This window comes from Oryzias latipes, chromosome 2, assembly GCF_002234675.1.
Source record: "Oryzias latipes chromosome 2, ASM223467v1".
Classification (NCBI taxonomy): Eukaryota; Metazoa; Chordata; class Actinopteri; order Beloniformes; family Adrianichthyidae; genus Oryzias; species Oryzias latipes.
Window position 1 is genome coordinate 14,971,462 of NC_019860.2, and position 22,377 is coordinate 14,993,838.

At 39.7% G+C, this 22,377-nt stretch overlaps 1 protein-coding gene across 9 annotated transcripts in view; it reads left to right on the forward strand.

Annotated features, from left to right (window-relative positions):
- LOC101165870 (microtubule-associated protein 2) overlaps positions 1 to 22,377 on the forward strand; it is a 70,832-nt gene that overhangs the window by 25,273 nt on the left and 23,182 nt on the right. For 7 of the 9 annotated variants that reach the window (XM_023965077.1, XM_023965064.1, XM_023965079.1 and 4 more), the window contains exons 3-5: positions 11,401 to 11,459; positions 21,656 to 21,837; positions 22,218 to 22,292. In XM_023965077.1, coding sequence (XP_023820845.1) covers positions 21,711 to 21,837; positions 22,218 to 22,292 — 202 coding nt within the window. In that variant the 5' untranslated portion in view covers positions 11,401 to 11,459; positions 21,656 to 21,710. The remainder of the gene's footprint in view (positions 1 to 11,400; positions 11,460 to 21,655; positions 21,838 to 22,217; positions 22,293 to 22,377) is intronic. The other 2 variants (XM_023965073.1, XM_023965093.1) reach the window with 1 other exon arrangement.

Genomic DNA, 22,377 nt, shown 5'->3' on the forward strand with positions numbered 1-22,377 from the left:
GTTTCAGCAGTGCTTCCATCTCCCTCCAACCCAGTTTGAAGACCTCCTGTCCCGCAATAGTCAGAGAAGGGTCAAAATCAAAAAGAGTGTTAATAATAAATAATAAACTGACAGGACTTTATAGGGTTGTGCCGATGGATGATATCATCGTCCATCGTGATGGCTGACTGACATCAAGATGGAGAGACGCCATTGTGATGCCACGCCCCTGCCACGCTGCAAGTCGACACCATAAGCCGCGGTTACATGTACAAAATATCTTGATCGGATCAATGATCGGATTAGAATTCAACTGTGTACATGGGCCCAGAAAAACTTTTTCCAATTATAACAAACGTTCACATGGGTCACACTTTCGGTCGGAACAAAACATTCGCACATGTGCAGTAGTGTTTGAAATAGAGAGGGAGGGAGAGGAAATGAGTCCCGCTGTAAACAAACCGAGCTGCAACATACATAAATATCTGGCAGCTCGGTAATATACGAGATGATCTTCTAAACATGCTTTTATTATTGTTATGGTTGTTATGGAGCGCTTGTTCGCTCATTATTTTAATTTTAATCCGTGCTTTTTTTGTGGAAGAACGGAGCCGGAAGAAGCCAGTGCTAAGAGAAGGCTAACATGGGCTAACAACATTTAGCCTTTGATGGACATAAAATCCATGCGTTAAATGCTGCAATCTGCATCTTGGCTGCACGTAAATATGTGGGAATAAAATCAGCCTTTATTTTGTCGGGACACACCTGGAAACACAAATCCACGCGATTCTTTGAACGGTTTCTAAGGACTGAGCGACATTTCTGTTTTGAAAAGCTCACACACCGCCCCAAATAAAATAAAATCTTCCACTTTCGGCTTCTCCCATCAGGGGTCGCCACAGCGAACAAGTCGCATGGTAAATTTGGCAATGTTTTACGCCGGATGCCCTTCCTGACGCAACCTTCTCAAACCGGGCTTTGAACCGGCAGAGGTAGAGAAGGGAACAGGGAGCAGCCCGGAGTCGAACCCTGGTTTCACGGACGGAAGGCGCCGCAAACCAGCACGAGCTAAACTGGCTCCCCCCAAATAAAATAAAATAACGAATGATAATTGTATAATAACGAAAAATTAAAAATACATCCCCCCCGACAATATCATCGTCCATCCCGATGTTTTACTGTAAACATCGTCAACTGCCAATTTAAGGGACATCGCCCAACCCTAGGATCTTACTATTATTGTCTCGATGCAAAAAAGAAAAGTATCATAAATTTAATCAGATTCTCCTCCAGGTTTGCTTTGGTCTCCCCTCCTAATTGTGTCATCAACACGTCACATGCCAATGCTGCATCCTTATTTGGTTGACGCAATGTGTCGTCTTAGCCAAACTACAGATTTTTGACATGCTGCGCCGCCCAAAATGCTCTGCAGTCAGACCGACGCCACACCCGCTGCTCAAATCATGCTGCAGGATCTCTGATCGCACCTGTACATTGACTTAGTATTGCCACTGATGTGCAAGTCACCTGGGTTTTTGGCACGTATGGGTGCTGCAGGTTTTTGTGGTTGGTGGAGAATCGTTGACCATATCTTAAGTGAAGCACAGGTGTTCCATTCAGGGAACTGCAAGAGACACTTCAAGGGACATAATGAAAATGGAAAGTAGGATTTTTGTATCTCTATCAAGTGTATCATGAAGTATTTGTAAGGGTAAAGAAGGTGCGTGCCCTTACACCAGACTGTAGTTGTCAGTAAGGTAAGCGCATTGCTGACTCATAGGACGTCCGTGGGACAACCACACAAACTATACTCTGATCATCTGAAAAGCTTTTTTCTAAAATTCAAGCAAGGAGTACGCACTTATCACTTGAACAGCACTAGGAGGCCTTTGCGCAAAACGCAAGGTTTAGGTGGGGGTAAAAAAATGTAACATCCGTACAACACCCCTGCATCTCACCTACTTCTCCTTTACTTACCCTTATGTGTTGTTTAAGTGTTCGCTAAAACCCAGTTGCCAGCAACAAGCCCCCAGGAAAAAAATGTGCATGAAGGTTTTTGCTCTACAGACTTAAACAGACTCAAGGGTCTACAATCTTGATACTTTATGCGCACCACGGGAATTTTACACCTGCAGACATCCCATACTCACCTGTAAGGCAGTTGTGACCTAGGCTTTAGGCACGATGGTACAAGTGTTGTGGTTTGGAGTGGATTCCTCACGGACTTCTGAGTCAATAATGTGATTTTTTTTAACAAATAGTTTGGTCCCACGTTCCAGTTATAATAAAGTTTTTCAGATATTAGTTTGTGATCTATCATGAGAAAGAAACAAATTTGCTACCTTTTTTTCAGTAATGGCGTTTAGTTTCATCTTTAAATTCATTTTTAAAAAGATCAAAGTGTTGTTTGCACCAACATTGTCGCCCTCCACCCCTTTTATTTCTCTCTTTGTTTGCATCTGCTTGCGTGGTTGCTGGGCTGCTCTCAGGCAAGCTGTCTCTTTTCTGGAAAACAACTCGGAATGACGAGCCGTGGCGTAGGAGGGGACGACATGGGGGCAAAAGTGCCCTTCTTTGCCCTCCTTTTTGGGGATGCAAACAGAGGGCTCCTCCCTAATCATCCCACCCCCTTTTGCATCTGTCAACCAGCCTTGTCAAGTTTGACCCCTCAAACTGAACTGGCGGTTGATCTGAGGACACCAATGCAGACGGATAACCGGCTTGCATGCCATTGACTGTGAGAGGCGGTGACATTTCTCCAGAGTCAAGTTCACCCCCTTGTTGTTAGTCAGCAAATTTATAGTGCTGAAGCTAAGCCGGAAGTGGGTGTTGGAGTTAAATAGGACATTGTTGTTTTTTGTTAGGGTGTCGGAACTGTAAGACAAGGTAGGCTGTCGAGACAGACATGTCCTTCACACGCCTATGATGATGATAACACTCCAGAATAGACTTTCAACACCAATGGAGAAAATGTCTGTTGTTTTGCCAAAAACATTTGGAATAATTTCTGTGTTTGCAATGACGAGTAGTATAATCAGCACATTTGAAGGATTTCTAAGCCTTCAACATTAGAGATGTCACCGGCAACCTTGGACATACCGTAACCCTTTGACCGACATTCCATCAATCCTTTGTAGGTGACCAAAGTCGAACCAAAACACTTTGACAGAATAAAAAGCTGACAGTTTTTGAACGCCATGTATCACAGAAAATCAATTGGAGGTCAGTAAATAGAAATCATACCTAAGGCACACCAGATTATAAGGCAGATTTTTTAACTCTTTGAACAAATTCGAGGTGTTAAGGTTAATCTAATTTTAGATAACATAGATATAGATAGATTTTAAGATAGGTTTTAAGGTGTCTTATGTTTTGAAAAATATGGCAGAGTTACTTAATTTGCCAAATCCATATTCTTCCCCTAGAATATGGATCTGACTTCACTCCTGCTCATCATCAATAGTCGCCGAAACGGAGCCCTCCACCTCAAGGGTTTCCCGTTTAACGAAGTATCTCTCCGAATACCCCTACAATTGGAGAGATAGGAAGAAGCCGGAGGGTTAGGGGAAGAATTTGAACTCAGCCATTAGCTCAAATTTAATTTTACTTTATTAGATTTATAAATTTCTGCCTGAGATGCAACACAAATTAACAGGGTTTTTTTTGTTTTGTTTTTATTACTTACTACACTTTCTACTACTACATCTACTGTATTGAGATGAGAAGTAGAGGGTGTCTTTTAATTTGAAAGGAAGTTTTGTCAAAAGTAATAAACAATTTAATATTTGGTAAAAAGGCTATTTTTCCCCACATGTTTTTCTTATGCCAATAAACATATCATATTCAAAACAATAACATAAATACGTAGTAATGTTTTATTTTTCTAAAGGGGGAAGTAAGACTTTGTGGCTCCAACAGGGTCAATGAAAAATCAACTCTTGGGAGTGTTGAAGGTATCAGACCCCTGGTTTACGAGATCAGCATGAACAAACGGATTCTGACACAAAGAAAAGCGGCTTTGCTTTGATATTTTACTTGCATAAAGGGTCCGAAAGATTTACGGTAGTCAAAAGAATGTCAACGCTGGAGCTAACGCTCTGGGGTTAAACGGCTTAAACCTCCTCTGATGCATAAAGAATGACCTGTTGTGCTGCTCATAGCTGCTCATTTTCACTGCGTGATTTCCTTGCAGACATAATTAGTCTACAATAACCCCCACCAGCCTCACATTCCTGATGGTGAAAGTATTCCACAATGTAAAAATAAAAGATGGCCTCTGGGCAGCGTTCCTGGCAGGCCTTGTTTTAATGCATTGGTTCTTAAGCGTGGATTCTTTCAGGCTGCTACACCTCTCGCATCTAGACACGTTTGACCACCTGTCTTTACTTTAAAGTGCAGCTGGTGCCTCGGGGTAGAAAGTCCAGCACCTGGTCTCGTCTGCTTTGCATAAGTGCTGCTTGAGTGTATTCAGGTGTTTTAAAGTTGTTTTATTGACATAAATGTGTGTCTAGTTGTCACACCACTGTCTAGGGCCTGGTAAAAGGATGTAACATAACGGTAAAAGGAAACAAACTAAATACACCAACGGCTCAAAAACTGTCACGAACACCAAGGCTGAAATTAAGCTGGGAATTTATTTGCATGGAAAAACTCAAAAACTACATAAAAACCACCAAACCAAAATACAAGGACCAAAGCCTCTAACAAGATGAATGTAAAACTCTGGGGGGGGAGGGGGGAGGGGAAGAAAGAACCTCTGACTGCAGCAGAAAACAGATACAGAAAAGCACTCCAAGAGCACCAACAAAACAATATTACAGCCACAGCCACAACACCGGTATACAATGCTTTCTCTGTTCTAAGGTGCATAAAATAGTAATAGTGGAAAGTCGAACTTCAAATAGTGGTTTTTACAAGCTAACGGTATTTAACCCTTTAACATCAGACATGTCATCAGCAGCACCCAAATAACCGACACTCTTCGACATATCATAAATCTTCCTCCGTTTACGCGATCAAAGTGAATCAGCGGATTCTGACACAGATAAAAGCGCATTTTCATATCGGTTTTGCACCGAAATGCAACTAACGTAAAGTGCCACTTTTTTTCGCAACAGAATCTGCTGATATGCATTGTTTGCATAAACACTTCACTACTGTAAAATGTTGCATACGAGCGCATGGCTGCTTTTCTCCGTGTCAAAATCCACTGGAATTACTTGAATTGCATCAACGGTTTAAGAGTTACGGTAGTCAAAAGAATGTCAACAATGGAGCTAAAGCTGCGGGGTAAAATTGTTAAGAAAATGTTATCCCTAATCTTCTCTAAGAGTGATTGGAAATCTTTTTCCCCCGTTTGAAAAACAAAACAAAACAGTGAGACAATCTTTCAAGCTAATGTTTAGACGATAAGACATCCTTGAGTTCCTCAAAGGTTTTCAGTAATAGACTGGAATTTTTTGGAGCATTTGTTTCAAATTCCTACAATTTCTCTACCTTTTGGGTCTCTGTTGTCAATTTATTCCATCCACACCATTAACAACGGTGTTCTTGTTTACTTGAATGCAATGATCGTCTTCCCTTCTTTCTGTGATTAACCCTTTAACAACGGAGATGTCGTCGGTAACAGCTAAATAACACATACTGTGACAAATCGTAAATCTTTTAACATTTACCCGATCAACATGAATCAGCGGATTCTGATGCGGAGAAAACGTGTTTTCATACAAAATTTTTACCGCCCTACGTCTCACTAGTGTAAGGTGTTGCATATCAGCGCAAAGGTGCTTTTCTCCTCTTTAGAATCCTCTAGAACTACGTTAAATGCGTCAACACAAAAGAGGTACGATAAAGAATGTCAACACTGGAGCTAAAGCATTGTTGTTAAAGGATTAAACCCACGAGCAAACTTCCTTTCATATTTTTGCTCCATATCTGCAGGACTACAGTGATCCTATCAAGTTACAAAACTTTAAAATGAAAGGCACTGACATGAAAAGGGGAGTAATTAGTAAAAGCCGAATGAATCGTGAGCGTAATTACTCACAAGCCCACGTTGGCTAAAATCTCTTATTAAAAAGTTAATGACGGGTCAAAAGAGCTCCTTTGAAACGTTTATCCAGGCATAGATAGTCAGTCACTAATTTTCCAAACCCTCTGGCAGTTTTTACACCTGAATGGATGAGATGAGAGTCTGCCACAGGGCAACGACATCCAACTACTAAACCCACCATGTTTTTTGGACTGTTGTGAAAAATCTGTGCAGGAAATACACAATTGTACAAACCATGTGTTTTTCTCTTTGTGGGGAGAGAGAAGTTGTCTGCATAAATTATAGATGAAAAAATAGGAGGTGGGGGGTGATGGCCAACTTAAAAGGGAGGAAGCAGAGACCTCAGAGGAGAAGCACTGTCTGATTTGCTGCCTGGAACCCCCCGCCCGGATTAAACCACAACACGCCACCGACACGGACTGAACAAACCACAGCAGTCTCAGCTGTCACGGTATTAGCATAAATCAGTCTTGGCGTGGGTTTTTAGCCGCATGTAGGCTTTCAAAAAGTTGGTCCGGTTTCAATAAAGCAGCTCCATAAAAACCCAAGTCACTCCTTCAGGTTTTTAAAGACTGTGTTTTCATGACCAAAAAAAACATTTTTTTAGAATACTCCCTTTTTGAGCTCGCTGTGGGAGGTAAAAGTTCTGGCAGTATTTGGAAAGATATAAAGAACAGCTAATCAGCAAAAAAAACTCATAAAAATGTAATAATTGTCACCAGCAAGAGTCAGTGGATTTGTTTTAGCAATCGCCTTATTACATTTCTTGTGTTAAACACAAAGAAAAATGGTAACACAACATCAAAAGTGAAAGCCGGTAGCAATCATCTTTGAAGTTTAGGTACCATATTTTAAGGTGTACTGGATCAAAAGGTACACTGTCAATGAATGGTCTGTTTTCAAGCTTATGTCATAAATAAGGCGTGCCAAACTAAAATGTGCATTAAACAAGACAAAAGAATCCAAGAGATGTCAGACTTTATTAACTAGTACTTGTCTGTTACACACTACAAGTTATCCACATTAGAAGTGTTATCTTTTTCACACTACTTGTAACTCCCGACCTTGTGTGCAACATGTTAAAAAAAAACAGACCAATACAGCTGAGACAAACGTTACTTTGACTACACTAACTCACAATCTTTTTAGTATCACAGGAGAAATAAAGTACAAGCCGACACTGGTATATGTTAGCCGCGTTAGTGTATTCACAATACATCTTGGCTAACTCCTAACCTTGTTTGTTACATGTAAAAAAAACAGACTGATACCACTAAAACAAATGTTACTGTAACAATGCTAACTCACAACCTTGTTAGCATCACTTTAAAAAAAAAAAAAACAGTTCTACACTGGTATATGTTAGTGTATTTCCAATACAGTGCATTTCCAATACATGTATTTCCAATACATGTGGGCTAACTCCTATCCTTGTTTGCAACATGTAAAAAACCAGACTGATACCGCTAAAACAAATGTTTCTGTGACTACGCTTACTCACAACTTTGTCAGCATCACGTAAAAAAACACCAAAAAAAAAAAGTCCGACCCTGTTACATGTTAGCTGTGTTAGCGTATTCCCTATACCTGTTACTCCTAACCTTGTTTGCAACATAAAAAAAAAAGTTACTAGTACCGCTGTGAATATAACTCCCAACCTTGTTAGTAACCCGTAAAAACAAAAACACCTTTCGACATCGCTACACGTTAGCCATATTAACGCATTCACAATAACACTTGTTTACATCAGCACACCAGATCCATATATAAGGCCCTCCGGATTATAAGGTTTTTGAAGAAAAAAAATACAATCATTTCATCTAAATGCACAAATAAAAAACAGTTTTTGATGAAATTAAACTCTGAATGAAATGTTGACATGCATTTAATAAACGAGACTATTTCTTCATCTTTTTTCTCTAAAATAACACCAAAAATAGAACTTGCAAATGGGAGAGATCTGTCTTTCCTGTACCTTTAACTATCATTGAAATATTTAGTTTCGAATTGAATGACTTGAGCGGCTCCCAGTAAAATAGATGATTTTAAGAAACTTTCTTGTTTTCCTCTGTTGGATCGTTTAATGGTGTTCTCGCAAAACACTAAGAACAAATGTGGTTTCCTGTTTGCCTTGTTTTTGATGGAAAAAAGGGAAATCTGTGGATTCGATTAGCATCTGACCTCTTTCTTTTCCTCCTTCATTTTCCCTTGTTCTGCCTTCCATATGACCCAATTGGCCTTTATATCTCCTGGGAGCGGCGCACGAGTCAAGCTGAACATCCGAGTCGGAGTAAAAGAAAAAAAGGTTTTCCAGTTATCCTCAACCTTTTCATGGACTCGAGAGAAATTGGTCGTTTGTTGAATGCGGCTGACACAGTTCACAACCTTCTTCTGGGATTAGGAAGGTGATTAATTATAGGTTCTATCCTGGAAAAGTTGGAGTTACTACTTTTAGGGAAAAGATAGGATGTAGCTAAAATATCTGATGAGGAACAGAGCTTTAAAAAGATGCAAAGAATTAAAAACTTTGTTGGTTCTATTTAGAAATATTGCATAATTAGTTGAGATACATTGAGGGCTGTGCCCGGAGATCTTTTCAACCTCTTGCCCTTTTTTTGTTATATATTTCATGAATCTCTTTGCAAAAAAAACAAATAAAAAACAATGTTTCCTACATATTTGTTCCTAATTAAAACATTGTTTTTTATTTATTTTTATATAGTTTACAAATCAAATCACTAAACCTTTTCCTAATTGCGTTTAAGTTTACACAATCTTTCTCTTTATAAGATTTCATGTTGTAGGAAAAGTTGCAACCGACGATGTTCCTGGTGACTTAATCTTTTCCTGACAGTAACTTTAATTAAAAAAAAAAGTTGCTTTATTGTGTTTTAAATGTTTTTGGTCGACATGTTTTGGTAATTTTTCTTAAAGCGTTTTCTAGCAGTAAAATATCTTGAAGTCATGAGGCCGGTAGGTACACTGTTTACATAGAATTTACCCAGGAGAGTTTTGGTCAAAGTTTACAATTACATTAACACACTTTCTGTCTATTTCCTACTAACACTAATCTCATCACTCTAATAGTAAGGGTTCCATTCCATATTAACAAAGACTGTAAGAAGAAACATGGGAGATCTTGTGTTTTTTAGGTGTCGCCAGCAAAATCTTCTATTTCAAAGAGTTAAAAATTAGCTACGTCTATGTGTTATTTTTCTTTTTTTCAGTTGTTTCTAGAGAAGAGAGAGCCACCTCCTGGCATAAACATAATATTCATATGATATGATCAGCAACTGTGTGTGAATAGAGAAACACCTGTCGCTAGGAAATGTAACATCAACGTCGAAGTGGACCTCTCTTTCTTCAACTTTCCATAAAATATTTTCAGCACACCTGTTCATTGGGCTCATCCAAGCAAGGTAGTGGAGGATTTTTACTGTCTAATCAGATCATTAGATCTTTCTAGCTTTTGGATATAACATCTAGGCCTACTGTGCCTTGCTGCTCCAGCAAGGTTGCTCCAAATAGAAAATATGCAAAAGTCTAAGAAGACTATATTGAATAAAAAAGCGGATCATCAGACAATCGTCCTCTGGATCTTTTGGCCAGATCGTCCTTCTCAAGTCTTTAACGACGTTCATCTGTAATGCCTTTGATGTTCTTGGGCCAAGTTGGGTCTGCATCCGTCCACGTCTTTGCCTCTTCCCATCAATCTTTGTCTGCATTTCCTCTCAGGCTGCTTTCTTTCTATTCAGAATGTCATCTAGCTTTGAAGAATCTTTTTTTTTTTTTTTTTTTGTCTTGTCTGTTCAGCTTTCATCTAAACGAAAACCTTTGGTTTTTGACATGTTTTGTTTTTGCCAATGTTTTTAGAGAAAGCAATTTGCCTTTAGGCAATCTAAAAAAACAAAACACTGTATTCTTGACATTTGTTATAAAGCAATGCTCCCCCCAAAAAAGCACATTAAATTTCAGTTTACATTTCAGAGTAAGTTGCAGTCTAAATTAGCTGGTTATTCTTCAAAATTTCAAATCTTCTTTTTTTTATCACTTTTTAACTATCTTGGGCTGTACAATATGAGAAAAACCTGCGATGTGATCCATGTTGTAATGACTTGTGATACATGAACAAAATGTAAAGCAAAATACAACTAAGACATTATTTCCATTTCACCAAAATATTTTCATTTAAATGAGAGTTAACATAATTGAAATTATACTCCAAATGATCCTCGTTTTACAGTGGAGCCGGGCAGCTAGCATAAAAGGGGCCCATCCGATTGGTCAAAACCAGAAAAGGGCTCTATTTATTTGTTGAATCTTGAAATACTTCAAGTTGCCTTAAGATTCTTTTAGCCTTTGTGTAAACATATAAGGTAACCATTTATTGCAATTTACACCATATGTTGTGATATGCGTATTGCACACATATTACGGATATCATAATAACGATAAATTTGTGATTTATTGTGCAGGCCTAATTTCATGTTTAAAACATTGTGAAATTTGAAATATGCAAGGGAAATAAAACGACAAGTAAAAACATGATTTGAGCACTAATGTATTATGATGTGGTAATAAATTGATGTAGTATTAAATAACCTTTGCAAATTTCAGTATTCGTAAATTTTTCTGAATTCCTGTTTGAAGAGTTTTTACTTCAGTGCAAGTTAGTCGATGTGCCCCTCCACCCCATCCTCCATTTCCTTTTCTTTTTTTCTCTGAAAACTGGTTTTGGCCCCCCAAAATCCCCCTTGACCGTCTGTTCACATTTATTTTATATACTAACAGGATGTTCCACATCACTCCTTATGCTCCCAAAGCGACGTAAAAGAGCAAATCTGCCTTTCTTCAACACTGGCTGAAGACTTAACCCATCACCCCCTCTGGCTCAGCCCCAAACAGACCAGTCGACCAATCCAAGAATCTCTCAACCGCACTCTGGAGAATGCTCGTAATCACTTACTTACAAAAAATAATCACTTTGATTTCTTCCTGGATTATCTTATTTGGACGCCATCCCTACAGTTGCCTTGAAAAGCTGTTTCTGTTTCTTTTCACTCAAGATTCTGTCTACATTCATGAGCCGAACTCCTGACCACACTGAGACTTGAACATGTGGATATAAACGCCATAGATGGGTTGGATTGTGTGTGGCTTTGTTTAGCTGCCGGTGGTGTGCAGTTGATGGGGTTAAGCCGGTGTTTCAATCCACGCCTCATGGACGACTGGCTAAAACAAAACCTTGACCAGGGCGAGATTTGTAAAAATTATTTTTGTTTCTGACTATTTTACAGTTCACACTGTAAGATCACAGTTTTAAGGCATTTTAACTTATTTCTCCCTTTTTGATTTGTGTCTTTGAGCAGACCCTTCACCGTGGAAACAGTTGGGTTCAATAATCAGTGAAGGCAGCTCTTAATCTCAGGTAAGAAAACAGAACCCAACCTGAAATAGTTGACTCACACAGTTGAACATATCTAATCTATACAGGCATAAATCAAAATATCATCTGGTTACCAATCCAAATAATGAAACCTAATTGTTTAATCACTTTCATTGGCACAGATGCATAAAAATCTCCCAGACTGCTTTGAAAACATTTGGTGGTTCTGTGTTGCTATGTTACCTTTGTAACAAGTCCAACCATGACCTTTCAACACTGCTGACTGTTCTACAGTCTACTGTCAGTGGTGTTTGAACAAAAGTTGAAGTGATTGGAAATGACAGCAACTTAGCCATGAAGTGCTTTGTCACGTGAGCTGCAAGAGTTGAGGTCAGCCGGGCTGAAATGCACACTGCACCAATTTTTTCCAGAGTCGTCACTACAGACCTCCAAACTTCATGTGCCTTCAGATTAGTTTAGGAACAGTGTTCCGAGGTCAATAAGAAGAGGTTTTCATGGCTGAACAGATGCATTTGAACACATCCTCAAGAGTAATCTAAATCATCAGATGCAGTGGTGTAGAGGACGCCGCTGCAGCACTCTAGAACAGTAGAGGCGCTTTCCATGGAGTAATGAATCATGCTTCTCCATTCAGTTTATTTATTTATTTTTCATTTCCATTTTATGTGTATGGCCCAATATTACAACAACAGTCGTCTCAATGGGCTTTATACCGGTAATTGCATAAAAACATCTAATCAATTATAAAATTCAATAGCTGATTGCTAAACCAGACTGGGCATCCCTGCCCTTAAACCCTCCTTCAAGGTAAGGAAAAACTCCTAAAATAAGAAAAACCTCAGGGGGGTCCACATGAAGGAGGGATCCTCTCCCAGGACGGACAGGTGATTTACCAGAACTCTTAGAGAAGAATTAGCTTATCTAACTACAACTCATATCTAACAGCCTTTGTCAGGCGCACCAGTAAGGGGGGTTGACTCATACAAGTGCTGTAGGTGTTTGGGTTGTCCAGGCCCTTTGAGGGTCATAGAGAGGGGCGGCTGAATCTTAAATGGAGCACAGGTGTGTCTTGCAGCCCTTGAGGCTACCTCAAGGTCAATGGAAAATGAAAATGAAGCATAAGATCGTCGTGTGTGTGGTAAATGTACTGAGAAGTATTTTCAGGCTCATGTATGTTGTTCGCACTTGCCATGTATGGATGATGCTGCCGTACGGTGCCTTTAGGCAAGACTTAAGTCGTTAATATGGTGCATGGACTGTCCCCTTACTGACCATGTGCACATGGCGCAAGCAAAGTGTGCAGGTGATGCAAGTAGGACGCCTATAGGAAACTATGCCCTGATTGCAGGGGCAGGATTTGAGGGGGTTAAAAAAAATTGAAAATCTGTACACCACCTCTGTTTCTCCTCTACTTACCCATGTTTTGTAAGTGTTTGCTACGAACTGTCATCCACAGCATGCCCATTGAAAAAAAGCTGCGTATCTCGTACCTGCAAGCAGCACTTGTTGACAGCATTATGCCAATTTTCAAGGCTAGATGGGATTTTCCGAACAAGGCTTGGTCCCTTAGCTGCAGCAAAAGGAATTCTTTTAACAAATCAAGGGATTTTGGACGGTTCCATGTTTCCAGCTTTCTGGTAACAGCTCAGGGATGGCCTATACCTGTTCCAACATGACTGCACACCAGTGTATAAATCATTCCCAGAAAGCCCTGTCCTCAACCTGAAAAAAACACTTTCAGGGCAAATGGGAGTGTAACAACATGATTGTCTGTAAACATATTCAAATATTCCCCTACTCTAACCTCTAAGCCTTGAGTCAAAGCCTTCCACTAGAGTTGAAGCTCCTATAACTACAAAAAGATAGACATCATCAACACAAATCTCCGTTTTAAATGCCAATTAGGGAATATTTTTGGCCATATGTGGTACGGCAACAAATTTCCATGCAACATGGGGCGTCAAATGCTGACATCTCGCCAGATCAGTACAACAACAGAGATCACCAAACCACAATGTAGCAGTCGACCGTGACGCATCACTTGTTGATGCTCTACCACAGATATGAGGAATTACTCCTGTAAAATTACCTCAACTTTTTTTTTTTTTTTTGGGGGGGGGGGGGGGGTCAATAATACCTGCAATTAGGATATCCCAGAGTGAACACACCCTAGAAGATACATGTGAGGTAATAAAACCATTGAGCCAAAAACTATACATTTTTAAACATGTATAACTGATGGTAAGACTGAAATTACTAGCAGTCAGCCAGATGTTTCTTTAGCCCAAAGCCACTTTACTTCTGCATATTGCAACAAAATACTTGTCAGCCATTCTGACTGTACACTACACAAGAGTTGTAACTGGTACATTTGATTTTGCTTAACTGCAGCTTTTCTATCTAGTTGAATTCCTTCTATCCCGCCGCAACTAACAACCAAACACACAACTACCATACTCCTAATTTATGTCATTCACACATTTTTCCTCATGACTCACGAAGCCCCCACACAGAATGACCTAAGTAACTGCACTCATCCAGATGATATACTTGGCTGTTCCTGGGTGTGCAACAGAGGAACTGCGCTTGGCAACACGTTAAAGTTGGACGACGACTTGATGTGACGCAATTTCCTTTTGAAATCTCTGTATAACTCATGATAATCTTCATCATTTAAAGCTTTGGGGCTCTGTTTGAGTGAATTGTTTTGTAGTTGAGTGGGTATTGTCATGCGTGAAGGCCACTTCAACATCCAATAAAGATAAAGATGGATGGGCATAAAGGACCCTCAATGAAGAGCTTTTTGCTTGCAAAAATGTCACAGTGGCAATTTCAGCCAGCTGTTGAATGTGCAAATAATGACACACTGATTGTATATACAAAGCTTTTTCTATCACATAAATAAACATGCACATTCAGATTATTATGACAGATTGGAGAACATACAGGGCCCCTGATTAGCTGCAGCTGCCTGAATCCACCATACAGTTGAAACAAGAAGTTTACATACACTACATAAAAGCACACATATGCTTTTTTCTCTCCCCGTCAGACATGAAATATACTTAAACTTTTCCTGTTTTAGGTGAATTACAAGTAACAAAATTATTTCTATTTGCTAAATGTCAGAATAATGAGACTAGGGTTTTTTATACACATTTTTATTACTTTTATCAATGTCAAAATACATTTCATTAGTATTTGATACTATTGCCTTTAAACTGCAGTAGTTGGGTCAAATGTCTTGGATATCCTTCCACAAGCTTCTCACAAGATTTGGTAGGAATTTTGACCCGTTCCTCCTTACAGAACTAAGGTAACTAGTTTGAAGGTCATGTATACGCCTTTTCAGCTCTGAGCATAAATGTTCAATAGGATATACATCCAGGCTCTGTGATCGCCACTCTAAAACCATTGACTTTGTTAACCTTAAGCCACTTTGTAACCAGTTTGGCAGTTTGCTTCGGGTCATTGTCCATTTGGAAGGTCCATTTTCGCCAAAGCTTCAACTTTATGGCTGGTGTGTTAAGGTGTTGCTTCAATCCATCCACATACTATTCTTTCTGTGAAGTGCACCAGTCCCTCTAGCAGCAAAACAACCCCACAACATGATGCTACCACTGACATGTTTTACAGTTGGGATGGTTGTCTGAGGCCTGCCAAACAGTTCAATTTTAATTTCGTAAGACCACAGGACATGTCTCCAAAAATCTAAGTCTTTATCCTTGTGTACATTAGCAAACTTTAATCTGTCTTTTTTTTTATGTTTCTTTTGGAGTAAAGACTTCTTCCTGGCAGAGTAGCCTTTCAGCCCATGTCCGAACAGTACTCGTTTCGCTGTTGATGACACATTCTTATCATCTTCAGCCAGCATCTTCACAACATCGGACCTTGGTACGTTTTTCTCTGGGACACAGAACCCGTCTCCTTCCTGAGCGATACAATCGCTGGACGTTCCCATGATGTTGGGTACAATTGTCTGAACAGATGAACGTGGCACCTTCAGGCCTCTGGAAATTGCACCCAAGAAAAAACCAGACTTGTGCAAATCCACAATTGTCTTCCTAATATGTTGACTGATTATTTTTGACTGTCCCATGATGTTTTACAAACAGGCAACTGTGTTTCAAATGTGCGCTATTACATATCCAGCAAATAGAAATAATTTTGTTAATTGTAATTGACCTAAAACAGGAAAAGTTTACTTTTATTTAATGTCTGACGGTGAGAAAAAAATCCTGTGTTTTTATGTAGTGTATGTAAACTTCTGGTTTCAACTGTAGATGCATAAATGCATTTTTTAATGCCTTTGAAAAGAAATATATCAGAAAACTGAAATATTTTCTGGCAAGTTGATGAATAAAAATAGATCCTTCCTATACAAATGTCACTGATTACTTGAGATGTTCTTTGCTATTAATCTTTGGAAATGATCAAATGGTGTAGGATATTTAGTTAGTTAGATTTAGTTACAAATAAAGGGAAAAAAATAGAAATTTGTGATTTGTGACACTGTAGACTAAAAATAGGATAAAATGTGCCAACTTTTACTTCACTTGAAACATTATTTTGCTTTTTAATAGCAAAAAGTTGAATAATTCTATCTACAAATGCTAATTTGGTTTAAAAAGTAAACTTTTTTTGTTAGTGGGGTTCTGTGGTAATGCATTGACTCCACCTTCTAAAATATTCTGATGTCTCCCTGTGGTTATTTGACCAAAATATAAAGAATCTTTGTCCATTACATAATGACTAATGTCAATTTGCAATTTGTCTGACTTTTCGACAAGGACACACCTTGGTTATCAGAGATACTAATTTGCTATATAGATAACGCTTTATAGTGACTACCATAGCCCAACTGGAAAGCCATTCCTGGACTATTGATGGCTTTAAAAGGATCTGCTTCCATTTGTGTCATCGCAGTTAGCCAAAACCCCCGAGGGGCCACTGCAGGATCTGATGACCTATTTCTGGATCCATAGCAAGGTTAAAGTCCAGCTAATATCCTCATCTGACTACTCTCCATCTCTGTTGCCATGGGAACGCTCACATCTCCATGGGTTTCTGGCAGGGGAAAAGGTCTATACCATGGGGTTGGATGATAAAAATAATGACGATTTATGTTTTTTACGTAAAGACATGTGTTAGCATAAACCACAATTTTACCAACAGGAGAAAAGCTTTCATTGAAATCAATACTTCTGGTTGGTGCACACATGGACACATCTGGATTGTGGAGGTGGCTTTGGAGACTGAAACACCTTTGGACATGTTTTGCTTGAAAGTTAAGGCTAAAGTTCTCAACACAACTACAAAATCCCAAGGATAGAGTAAGAAAGCTCAAACCATTGACTGTATTGGAGAACTGGACTGAGTGACTCCTAATTGCCATACAAGCGACGACTCACACAAATTTGGATTAATCACTGCTTACTGACGTCATCTGGCTCCAACATGCCAGTGTCCATGTTGCAAAAAAAATGGCAACTGAATTGACTTTATTTCATTGGAGCTGGAAGAAATGGGTGACATCACACTCATTCGGTCCAGTTCTCTTTTACAGTCAACGGTGTCCCAACAGATGGAAAAACACTGAACCTTGTGTCATTTTGGAATAATCCCAGTGCCCCTGTATCACTGTTATTACAATCCTGGATCTCCAATCAGCAGAAATAACCTCCCTTCACCTTATGTCCCATTTCTGCACACTTTGTGTCACACACCTTATACACACTTTGCTGGCATTGCCTTTGAGTCAGCAAAACTAAATCTGTTTGTCTGATGCTGCTGCTTCGGGTTAATTACAGGTCTATAGTGTGTGACCGTTAACACACTGACAGTGACACTGCTGCACCAAATAATTTACATTTTAAGCATTTGACCTTAAAAAGTGAAAAAAATCAGGCAATTTTAAACACCAACTCTTTAATTTACAACCACTAGCTGCCTGCAGCAGTTTGGTCTAGATGGTAAAAGCTGAAAACGACTACGTTTTTCATATTCATGAGAGATAAATGTTCGATCAGGAGGAACTGCTGTTATCCGAATTCAACAAGTTGGCCTATCATGCAGCTAATACCAGCAGTTGGGGTTTAGCAGCATAAAATCTCATGTTTGAGAGGAAAAGTCAGATGGGAGAGATAATCAGAGGAAGAAAGCAAACAAGAGTGGAGAGCACAAGCTTGCAACAACTTTGATATTTATATATATTTTTTTTTTTGATGAAAGCAGAACATCGGTGTCAACAACATTCAAATCAAAATTGCTCAAAAACAGTAGAATGCCGTAAAAACGTCTTCTTTTTTTGTCATTTTGCTTTGTCATTTTCTTTGTCAACACTTTGGTACTTTTTTGTTTACATTTAGAGGTTTACCCAACAACAAAAAGTAAAAGTTTGTTTTTTACTGTCCTGTAAAATAGAATTCTTGGCAAGCAATGTGGAAATGAACCAAAAAATAAGCTATCTTTTAAGTTTAAAATGTTTCCAGTTGAATGTTCATTTAGGACCAGAACACTACAGTTTTTCTGCCGTCAGTACAGATCAAATCGCAATACCTAAATCAGAAATAGTTGTCATATCATATCCAAGTACGCCACATATTTTATGTTTTGTACTTGGTTAAACTACTTCCTATAGGCAATATCTTGATACTAGTATTGCAGTTGTCTAATATGGATACTAAAATTTCTTTTGACAAATATTGTTTGTTGGACCACTCTGTCAAACTAGTTTTTTAGGTAGCCAGCGACACCTAAATAACCGCTTTTTTAAGCTACCATAACTTTCCGGCCATTTACGCAATCAATGTGGATCAGCTGAGTTTCGTCGATTACATAAGCACTGTCCTACTGCAAAGTGTTGCACATCAGCAAAAAGGCTGCTTTTGTCCTTTTCAGAATCTGTTGGAATGACGTCAATTGCGTAAAAGGTTGAAGAGTTTCCATAGGTGAAAGAATGTCAACACTGGCGCTCTGGTGTTGAAGGGTATAAGGAAACAGTACCAAGTTGTACTAATTTGAATCAATTTAAGTATTTTCTTACTATGCACTTCAATGGTAAAGTGCAAGAGTTCAGTGTACTTTTGTCTTATGGTTTGAAAATGCCTGGATTCTGGATTTCATTTAGCAAATTCAGTGATGCTCCCTAAATTATGATTATACTAGTAATCAATACAGTGGTACCTCGCTATATCGCAGTTTACCTTTCGCTGTGACCAGCGATGTTGGCTAAGGAATTTAACAAATGTACACTACAAACAATAGTTACTTTTGAAAAGTTGATTAGAAAGCATTGGGAAACTTTAAAAAACAGATTTTTCGTTGGGGCATCTGGAAATCAGCACAGGTGGAAATTATTCCTCATGCTGCATTCTAGTCCAATGTTTTCCAACACCCAGACACACTATTTAAGGATTACAGCAGGTTAGTCCGCTGAAATGCTGCCACACAGTCTCCTTCCCAAATTAATGGTGACATTCCAATGTGAGCGCCACTGCACAGAGGCAATATGGGTGACCCAGATCCGGGTGGGGTCGGCGAGGTGCAGACAAGGTGGGGGTGGGGGGAAGTAAGGATTATAGCCAGGGTGGGGCAAAGCTGGTAGACAAAAAAAGGGGGTTGCTGGATAGAGCTGTGAAAGTGCGAGACAGCAGCGTTGAAGGACAAAAAAATAAATAAATACGAGACAAGGGAGAACAACAAGTGAACCCCATGAGGCTCCGGTCTGCTGCCACACCCTCTCTTGGCATGTTCAATCAAAAACATCAACCTGAGATATGATGTGATCTGACAGTACCTTTTTTTAACTCCTACCGATTTAGCCCTTCAAGACTAGGGACAATATAATGGTTCGCATGCTGAGCAGGAAGGGACTAATTACTGGGTTTCATTCATGCTTTTGTGGAAATGATAAACCGATCCCAATTTAATGGTTGAGGGTTGTGCATAATACCTCAAAGTGATAACATCATGTCTTGGCATGTTGTGTACAACCCAGAGCTACTTCTGATTATGCTAAGGTTGTTTGCACGCTTTTCATGCTTAAGAATTTAATTCTTGCCAGACAAAAGTTTTGGGGGTTTTTTTGGCTTTCCTGCCAAAGGACAATGTGCCTTGTTAAATCAGCCCATGTTTACAATGTTCTCACTTCAAACAGCTCAAAGAGAAAGGGAGAAGGAAATGACAGTTCACATTAACCACATGATGGCAAGACAAGCCCGGAGAGCAGAGTCTGGAAACTTGCCAAACCCCAACAAGAAGATGAACTGTCTGGCATAAGTTCATCATCAAAAACTTAGATAAAATTTAGGGGGGGGACACATATTAAAAGTTCAGTTTGAATAGTATTTTCTTCATTTTTTTATATGATGTAAAATATTAAATGGTTTAAAATTTCAGTTTTTTGAACAGGAACATTTAAAAAAAAACTAAAGGCAACATTAGAAGCCCAACTGGCTAATGCTAATTTAAAGTTGGAACTAGCCAGTATTTTGCTAACTTGTCCTAAATTACAGATTTCAATTACTGTATATAAGATACACATAAAAACCTTAATAAAAACCTTAATTCTAGTTGTTGCAAACAAGATTGGGTGCTATTGGGAATGAGCTAATACAGCTAATGTGTTGCAGTATTAGACTGTGGTTTTTTTCCCCGTGTTTCTAAAAAGGTTTGGAGTTAGTTTAGTCACGTAAATTGTTTGTTTTAGCGGTATCAGTCAGTTTTTTACATGTTGCAAACAAGGTATTATGACTACTACGCTTAAAAGGCCAATATATCTTTTTTTTTTAATAATTTGATTTTTTAAGGCCTGCTAACAAAACACCTCAAACAGAAAACTTGCTATACCTAAAAATACTTTATGCAATGGTTTTCTTCAAATATTGAGAGAGAGAAAAAAAAACTTTATGTAAGCAAGGGTGATATGTGGGAGAAGCTCATAGAATCTGACACTAGATTGCCAGAACAGCAGCTGAAAGCAGACTAGTGTCTTTCCAAAACCACCATCCACCCCTGTCAGTTCACCACCTTTCCTTCTCTTTTCTTTCTTGGCAACAGCAGTCGCTTGCCTGTGACTGAGCCCCCCCCCCCAGCTCAGACTCTCAGTTTGAGACAATTTGGCTTCACATCTTTGAGCGTCAGGGGCTCTTTCCCTTCTTCCTCCTCTCTGTCTTTTTTTTTTTATTTCACACATCCTCGCACTACAGCAGACCTCGGCGGTGATGCCGCTGAGTTGTTATCGGCTCTACAGGGCAGGAGAGGAATAAGTAAAGAGGTCCGCAGTAGCTCAACGTCTAAGGATGCATTTACCTTTTAGCTGAGAGTGGCAATTTTGAGATGCATTGTAGCCTGACAGCTTCCTGGACAATACTTACCACACGCACAACAATTTTAAGTTCCTTTTTTATAATGTTCCCCTGAGCGAAAACACATCCGCACTCCCCTCAAGATGCATCCGCTCCTGTCCACGACCTTCAATGGGTCAGAACAACCCAACACCCCCCCCCCCCTGTACAGGTGCATGGAGTGGACTATACTACAAGCCAGTCCTGTTAAAAAAGCAACTTTCTTCTCGAGAAAGACTCAAGTTTAGTTAATAACTTGAATGATGTGAAGCTGAATGAGATCTTATAATGCATTAATTAGCTAAGCCTGTTGGCTTATATTACCACAAGGATAGCTGTGTAGCAGCTCAATACAAAACTCAACAACCTTTTCACAATCAAGTTTTTGTAAGAAAAAACACTGCACCAGGTCACTTTTGAGCCGCTCATGAATCTAAGGATTTCTGTAAATGGTGACCGATGCAATCTGCTAGACCCTGTTTTGGCCCGATGCAGTTGCCACAGTAACAGCTCTCATGCTTAAGGGGATAAGAAGGGCGTTGCTTCCTCTAAATTGCTTCTTAGCTCTTTATTGCAGGGTATCGTGTTATTGGGGTCCAATTACAATGACAGAAGCTTTTCACCAATAAAAGGCAGCTTGCTGATTTTTGGACCGTGCGGTAGCTTAGTGTCGGTTCGGACCCGTTCGTCACAGATACCTTCACTTGTTCAGAGATGCTGAAACAAAGACAGCAGTCGGTGGAGTGAATGGTGCAGCACCCGACTCCCCCTGGTGGCCAATATGTGAACTACATTTTCTTTAGGCACCCTCACTTGTATTATTCTGCGTTTAATGCTTCTCCTATTCTCTACTTTGTCACTATCCCTCAGATCCAACAGCAGGCCGGTCCCTCCTACCCAAGTTCTTTTCCCCCCGGAGGCAGGCATGGCAGACGGCAGGCAGCCAGACGAGCACTGGACCGCCAACGGCCAGGAGAACGGCGAGAACGGCTATTCCTCCTACAGTTATCGGGAGAATGGGTACCACGGCGGGGCGGCTGCTGGCACAACAGGTCGGTGCTTTCTCACCTCCAAGAGTATGGATTTAACATAGCAGTTGATGTGGTATAGATACAGCGGTGATTGGATTCCCTTTAGTCCCCTAAAGAGTAGGACAATGGACAAAGACAGAAAAGTTAACATACTTTGCCATAGAACGTAATCAAGCCTAAGTTTAGATGATACATGACTTAACAAACCATTTCTGTTGCTATTATAGTTTCTCATAGAGTTAAGGTTGGGGTTTTTTTGCTTCTTAAGAGGTTCAGTCAAAGCTGAACACAGTACTCCACCTGCTGGCAGAATTCCGCTTTTATTCCTTTCCTTTCTTCCCCTCCGTTCCTCGTCTTCCCGGTGTGTCTGCCTCTATCTTTCTCTCTCTCTCCTTTCGCAGCGGATGACTCAGCCAATTTGCCTCCCTCCCCTCCCCCCTCTCCATCCGCCGAGCAGACCGGGCCCGTGGCACAAGGTACTCACACACTTTCAAACCCCCGTCCTGACCGTCCAAAGATGTGAATGTTGCGAAGCGTGGGGCAGTCTCCTAAGAAAACGAT